The 7,122-nt window shown below is 56.8% G+C and overlaps 1 protein-coding gene across 1 annotated transcript; it reads left to right on the top strand.

The window, feature by feature from the left end:
* Positions 1-2,442: 2,442 nt before the first annotated feature.
* Positions 2,443-6,796, top strand: LOC142403481 (SUN domain-containing protein 3-like). The gene is made up of 10 exons (XM_075489733.1): positions 2,443-2,543; positions 2,937-3,007; positions 3,102-3,151; positions 3,700-3,740; positions 4,020-4,158; positions 4,385-4,469; positions 4,608-4,723; positions 5,408-5,575; positions 5,960-6,046; positions 6,641-6,796. The coding sequence occupies exons 1-10, from the start codon at positions 2,443-2,445 to the stop codon at positions 6,794-6,796; spliced, it is 1,014 nt and encodes a 337-aa protein (XP_075345848.1).
* Positions 6,797-7,122: the final 326 nt, after the last annotated feature.

Here is a 7,122-nt window from a genome sequence, read left to right as displayed (position 1 = left end):
CCGGTACAAGAAAGACACGGTCCTGTTAGAGCAGGTCCAGAGGAGGGCCACAAAAATGATCCAAGGTCTGGAACACCTCTGCTATGAAGAAAGGCTGAGAGAGTTGGGGTTGTTGAGCCTGGAGAAGAGAAGGCTCTGGGCAGACCTTCCTGCGGCCTTTCAATATATGAAGGGGGCTTAGAAGGAAGACGGAGAGAGACTTTTTACCAAGGTTTGTAGGGACAGGACAAGGGGCAATGGTTTTAAACTGAAAGAGGGCAGGTTTAGCTTGGACATAAGGAAGAAATGTTTTACAATAAGGGTGGTGAGACACTGAAACAGGTTGCCCAGAGAAGTTGTAGATGCCCCATCACTGGAAGTGTTCCAGGTCGGGTTGGATGGGGCTCTGAGCAACTTACCTAGTGAAAGATGTCCCTGCCCATGGCAGGGGGGTTAGACTAAATGACCCTTAAAGGTCCCCTTCCGAGCCAAACCATTCTATGATTCTATGACCTGGAGCAGCCCCCACCCAGCTGCTCGCCAGGAGCAGCACATTCCCTCAGTGCCCAGATGGCCGTGGGCTAAGGAACATCCCTGGGCAGCCAGCAAGGCAGAGCAGGTGGTACAGGGCTCTCCGGGGAGCGCTCTGGGTGCCTGCAGCAGCTCTTCCTAGGGCCTGGGGACAGCGGCTGGCCCCAGCACTGGGAAGAGGGAGGAAGGGAGGCAGGGAGGGAGGCCAGGACAGCAGCACAATGAGAAAGAGAGCACCAGCCTTGCTGCTGATCATTTCCACAGTGCAGAGAGTCATCTCCGTTAGTACCGTGTGAAAACACGTGTACACACGTGTACACGCTGAGGAGCCCTGGGTGCGTGTAGAGGTGGGAGTCTGCATCGGGTGGTCTTCCAGCCTGAAGTGACCTGCACACCAGGCTGCTTGACCCCAGCCCTGGGAGCCTGGGCAGCACTGGGCTCCCTGCTCCCAGGCCAGTCCCGCAGGGGGCTGTGGAGTACCCACATGCCCAGCTCCCTCATAGTCGCCCTGAGGGCATGCGCACAGTGCTCTCACAGCTCAATCCTGCAGGCTGCCGAACGCCCAAGGAGGTGGGTGAGGAGCCTGACGTGGGGCAAAGTGTCACCTTGAATCGTATATATGTGAGTATGCATTTTAGAATATTTTAGTATATGAGTGTGTATTTTAGGATAAAATAGAAAGAGTAATAGAGATAGTATAAGAGTTAGTAGTAGTTAAGAAGGGATCACAGTTAGAATAGAAATTAGCATACTAGAGTGTGAGAGTCATAGACAGTTAGAAATAGAAACTAGCATACGAGACTGTGAGAATTGTAGAATCTTCAAGGTAATAGATAATGCCTAAGTTAGATAAGAGGGTACGGGCACTGAATATTTGACTAACAGGCATATGTTTGTCCTAACAGAATGCGAAGCCGTAACCCTTTGAAGGCCAATAACGGGAACATCCTCTTACCGGGAGAGCCGTAAAGATAAAGGGACACCACAACAGCCATGAAAACAACAGGAATAACAGTAACTAGGGGAAAGGTAAAGACGGCAGGGGGAGATCGTGACCACCGACCCAATTGGGGGATGAAAGGACAGCCCCCCCACACACATACTCCTTGTGAGCACGCGCAGTGGATTAAAATCACACTGTGGCTTTAAATCGAAGCGGAGAAAATACGGACCGATGGAAGAAGAGGATGCTTAGTTAGTCTGATGATTATGTATTAGATAGGCATGGTGTGTTAACTTTCATGTATAAACACTGAAAAGAATTGCAATAGGTGTGCTCGATTTGTGGAAATATTCCACCTTGCACCCTGCGCAGAATAAGGCAATGTCTCCTCTCTAAACGTACTCTGTGTGTTTCGGGAGTTATTTTACAGCAAGGCAACAAAAGGAAGAGCCCGGCTCTCGGAGCTTGTCTGTAGCACCTGCACACCGGGTTTCGGGGGGAGCGCTTAAACCGGCACTGCCTCTGGACTAACCCACGTGGGACTACAGCCTCTGCTGAAGCACCGCAGTGCACTGCCATCAGCAGCTGGCAATGCCCGCGTGCAAAAAGGCAATTCCCTGAGCTAATTCAGTGTTAAAACTCTCCAAATTCTCACAAAACTACCTTCCTGCCAGGAGTTTGACAGGGCATGCCACCGCCTGGCACAGGATGAGGTGTGTAACGGCCCAGCAGCTTGCCGGGGCAGCCAAAGGAGGTGCTGCTCTCTGTGCTCCCACGTGCTTCTGGGTCCCTTGTTTCTGGGAGCTGCAGGTGTGGGCAGGGGCTAACCCACAGGGTTTCTCCCTCCCAGGTGGCACAGCAACCCCTCTGAGGTCATCATGGGCATCACCAGTCGGCTCTTGTGAGGTCATAACCGGCTGCCCTCCATAAAACCCCACGCTGCAGAGGTGGGCAGCAGCGCGAAGCAGAGCGCTTTCAGCAGCTAGCGGATGCCTAGCAAAGAGGTGCTTGGGTCTCGGGAGGAGAACAGGCTTTTCCCTCTGTCTGGCCAGTGCGCTGGGGCTGTGGAGATGCCAGGCAGGTTGGGCAGGTGGGTGCAAGAGGGCCCAGAAAGCAGAGAGGGATCAGGCCTTGCGTGCTGCCTGGCTTCCCGGCAGGAGCAGGCAGCCCCAGAGCATGGGGGCTGTCTGCACTACTGCCTTCCAGCTGGGCAGCCCAGCAATCCCATTCCGGGGGCACAGCCCTGCCCCTTCTCTGGGGAGAGCCGAGTGGGGCCAGGCTGCTGTTCCTGTGTCAGGCCAGAGGTCTTTGTGTCCCAGGGGTGGTGTGCAACAGGCCAGACCTTCCCAAAGGCCCTGGGCCCTCATGCTTGCAGCTGTGCTGAGCACACGAACCTGGTAGCAAGCGAGCTCCTAAACGGATCCCTGGCAAATATGTGTAGCAACCTTGGGCTTTGGTAACAACAGCGTTCCCTCTCTCTTAGACAATGCAACGGCCACCAGAAGGGCAGGAGGGTCCTGAGGCTCCTTTTCCTGCTGCTCCCCATCCTGTCAGGTGAGTATGCCTGACCAAAAATGGTCCCCTCAGTCCTGGGGAGAGGGACCAGCTCCTGAGGAAAATAACCATCTCTTGACAATGGCACCCACAGCTGTTGTCTACTGCTGGGGCTCAACGGTGTGGGGAAAGGAAGCGTTGCAGGTAAGTGTCTCTTGCTGTGGGAAAGCCAAGACCTGCAAAGGCCGTGGCTCTGCCCTCCTGCCTCCCCTGGGAACATGGGGTGCTTGGTCAAAAATGTCCATCACTGCTGAGGCAGAGGGTGGGGGGTGGGGGTGGGGGGTGCTCCTGTTCGTCCTGCAGTCTCCTTAGTGCCTGGATGAGGTTCAACACGGAGAACGGATCTTCCCGAGTGACCTCCGCAAGGTGGCAGGCCGAAGCGTGGAGCACTTTGGCAGAAGGTGCCTTTGCTGCCTGCATACCTCTCGGAGAACCTGGGGGGGGTCAGACAGAGACCTGAAAGATGCTCTGCTGAAGGTGGCTGGCTAAAGAGCCCAACCTTGGGGTCGGGGTCTCTCCAAAGTGACTCGAAGCAGCAGGGAATTCTGCCAGCTCTCCCTAGGGGAGTCTCCTTTGGGAAGCCCTGGCAGTGCTCCTCGTGCTTGCTCCAGCGGAGTGTCTCTCCAAAGTGTCAATTTGGGCAGTAAACAAACTACTTAAGGAGGCCATCCCACCCCCTCTTTATCTTGCAGGAGGCATCGCGGCTTCCTGAAGTGGAGCTGGAGTCTCTGGGGTAAGAGCGCTTTCTTGCCAAGAAATGCACTCTGTGGAGCCATCTCAGCTGGCTTCGCGCTGCCTGCACTCACTCGCCTCGCGCCCAGGGGCTCCTGACCTTCCCTGCCTCCTACCTGCGGTGGTGGAAGGGAGCCATTTGGAAACCAGAGGAAGGAAAGGGGCCAGGGGATGCAAGGGGTGACCCAAGCTCGTCTGACCTTTCTCTGCACGGCATTTGGAGCCTGCCTGCAGAGGCTGGGCGGCTGCTGGACAAGACCTGCTTTCCCTTTGCCTCCAGGAACTCACAGGCTTGGCTGGAGCAGAAGATGCGGGAGCTCGAGGAGACGGCAGCTCAGGTGTCTGCTGCAAGGGGGAACATACTGCAGGCAGCAAGAGAGGTCCTCGGAGACCATGGTGTCCAAGAGGAGAAGAGAGAGGTAAGGGTGCTGGGGGTAGATCAGAGACCTCGCTGCCTTTCCGGGCTCCCTCCTGCTGCTTCCTCTTGGCATTCTCAAAGTCGGCACCTTTCCCAACAGGTCTTGCCTTGGGTTTTCTGACACAGAGGCGCTCCTTGGCTCTGTGCTAGGACTCGCTGTTCATGCAGAACGGCCTGTGTGTGTGTTTGTGTCCACTGCCATCTCTCCATTCTCATTTTTTTCACAGGAAATTCTGCAGTTGACAGAGGCGGCAATTAAGAAGGTGCTTGAAAACTACCTCCAGATGCCTGACTGGGCTCCGGAAGCCATAGGTATGCAGACAGGAAGTCTCGCTGCCCTCTGTTTGTCTATGGCACTCCCCCAAAGTCTGCCAAGCTCTGCTTTCAGGCCTGAGATATACATCCTAACGCACTGCTTCAACTCCTGATCTCTGTCCACCTTCATGTCAGGTGCCACCATTGATGAGGAGAGGACATCCAAGAGTTATGGTGGGGAAGGCAAGAAGACCTGGTGGCTTTCTCCATTCAGCTTCTCTTCTGCAAACCCTCCAGAAACAATCTTGCAGGTAGCACAGGGGAAGTCCTGACTTGTGGGTCACCTCCTTGCTTTCGGATTGGCAGACCAAGTGCACGGCACTTCCCTTCAGCCCGGCCCTATCGCTCAGCCCTGCAGTCTGCATCACATTCCTGAGCCCCGCAATCCCTGACAGCACTGCCCTCCCATCAGGAGGGGGACCGAGCTGAAACCCAGCTTCTGCGACCTGCCAACCACCCTTGGCTGCAGTTTGCCCAGGAACTTTGTCCTTGACAGCCCCACTGCCATACCGCGTCCCTGAGGGTCCCTTTCCAGAGTGGGTGGGAGTGGTGGGGGCTGCTGAGCCATGGAAGCAGTGAGAGACACTCCTCTGGGCCCCCGGCCCTGATCTGGTCTACCAAGTCTGAAGCAGGGTCCAAGTCTGCACTGGACCTTGCAGCTGCAGCGCAGTCTTTGAAGGGCGCTGGGGTGAGGTACACTAGGGAGACCTGTCACTGCAGGCTCTGAGAAAGCAGAGCTGGCTTGGGAAAGGAGGTGGAGCCCAGAGGTTTTGTAGAAACACTTCCATATTGCCCTGCTGCCCATCGACTTGTACTCATTTACGAGCAGGATTGCAGCTCACAGGCAAGGCAAGATCTCTGCTTCTGGCCAAACAGGCAGCTCTGTTGGCTCTTTGCCTGCCTTGCCGCTGATGGTCATGGCTTTCTGGTTTCAGACCCGTATTGCCCCTGGCAACTGCTGGGCTTTCCAGGGATCTCGGGGCCACGTGGTCATCCGACTGCCTGAGCAAATCTGGCCGATGGCTTTCACCATCTGGCATATCTCCGAGGCAGTCTCTCCTTCCGGGGAAGTCAGCAGTGCCCCCAAAGACTTTGCTGTCTCCGTAAGTCTTTGCCTTGCGCTTCTTGGGGGGGCCCGGCCGCAGGGAAAAGCTGTACCAGAGGTGTGCTTCTCGCGGGGGCTTCTCTCAGACATCTGTCTGGGAGACAGACAGATGCGGCAGAGCACCGCAGAGCACCGCATCCCCTGGGGGACCAGTGGGGGGTACGTGGGGGTTCTGTGCCTCTGGGGGCTTCTTCCTTGGCCATGAAGCAGAGATCCTGGAGCACGTGCTCAAAGCACCCTGACCCAGGGTCACCCTGAGCTGTGCTAGACTACCACTAGAGCCAAGGGAGGTGGGGAAGGGTTCCCGGGTTTGGCCTCAGCATGCCCTTTTTCTGACGCCCTGCTCGAGCCTGACCCGCTCCCTTTGTCTCTTGTCTTTGAGGGAGTGGATGAGGCAACGGCAGAAACTCTCCTGGGGACATTCACCTACGATGTGCACAAGGAGATCGCTCAGACATTCCATGTGCAGGTACCGCAAGAGCTGTGGCCAGGATGCCCGGGAAGAAGGCAGGGTTATCTGCAAGTCCTTGGAGGAAAGAGTGCGGAGGATCACCCCAGCCAGCCCCTCTGCTCTCCCATGCTCCTGGCTCCTGCAGGGAAGACGGCAAGAGGAGAGCAAAAGGGGCTTTGCTCTGCTGGCCGAGGCAGCTGCCCCACCTTTGCAAGGGCTTTCCTTTTCCTTCCGGTAGCACAGAGAAAGCAGCAGTGGGAAGGGGTCCGGGGAGGGAAACAGTCCCTGTCAGGGGAGACGGCAGGAAGGAGGATGGCAGATGTCTTCCCCCCTCAGCGGGACTCTCCCCGTGTCCCACGGCAGCCCAGGCAGCAAAGCGCCTCTGGTTTCCACAGCTCCCCTCAGCAAGCCTCTGAGGCCAGGCCTTTGCTTTCTAGGCACCGAGAAGCTCCTCCTTGGTCCTGGCAAAGCGGGGTCTGGTTGCCCTTGCTTCTTCCTTCGTCAGGGCTGCCGTTTGGCCCTCAGCAGGGGGAGTGCGGGCAGAGGGGGCTCTGGCGATGTGCTGTGGCTCTTGCCACCTGCGTAATGATGCCTCCCCCCATTTCTTTACAGAAGGAGCTTCCCAGGACCTTTCGCTACATCAAATTCCAGGTGCAGAGCAACTGGGGAAACCCCGAGTACACCTGTGTGTACCGAGTACAGGTTCACGGGAAGACGGCGAACCACAGCGACCACCCGCCGGCCGAGGAGCTCCTTCAGGAAGAATAATAAAGCAAAGAAGATGTGTGGCAGCTCGACTTGTGTATGTTCCTTGTAAAAGTTCTTCCAGGGAGCTTCCAACAGCTTGCACCACTAGTGGGGAAGGGAGCTTTCTCCCGCAGGAGACGGATGCTCGTGACCCCAGCTGCAAGGGACAGGGCAGGGGAATGGGGCTCGAAGGAGAAGCCCCCGATGGTCCAGCTCCAGCTTCCGCAGCCCAGGGTCGCTCAACAAAGCTCCAGTGTCGCTGGGAGAGCAGAACCGCAGCCCCAGGAACGCTCTCCCGCTGGCAGAGAAGAGGAGGGAAGCAGGCCTGTCGGCAAGGCCCTGGGCCC

The sequence above is a fragment of the Mycteria americana genome, unplaced genomic scaffold, assembly GCF_035582795.1.
Source record: "Mycteria americana isolate JAX WOST 10 ecotype Jacksonville Zoo and Gardens unplaced genomic scaffold, USCA_MyAme_1.0 Scaffold_35, whole genome shotgun sequence".
In the NCBI taxonomy this organism is placed as follows: Eukaryota; Metazoa; Chordata; class Aves; order Ciconiiformes; family Ciconiidae; genus Mycteria; species Mycteria americana.
This window is presented reverse-complemented; position numbering and strand designations above follow the sequence as displayed.

Coding starts and splice junctions, on each gene's coding strand:
- LOC142403481 (XM_075489733.1), top strand. CDS start 2,443: ATGCCTAGCAAAGAGGTGCTTGGGTCTCGGGAGGAGAACAGGCTTTTC. Junction 3,152..3,699: donor GGGGAAAGGAAGCGTTGCAG/GTAAGTGTCTCT, acceptor TTTATCTTGCAG/GAGGCATCGCGGCTTCCTGA. Junction 5,576..5,959: donor CCAAAGACTTTGCTGTCTCC/GTAAGTCTTTGC, acceptor CTTGTCTTTGAG/GGAGTGGATGAGGCAACGGC.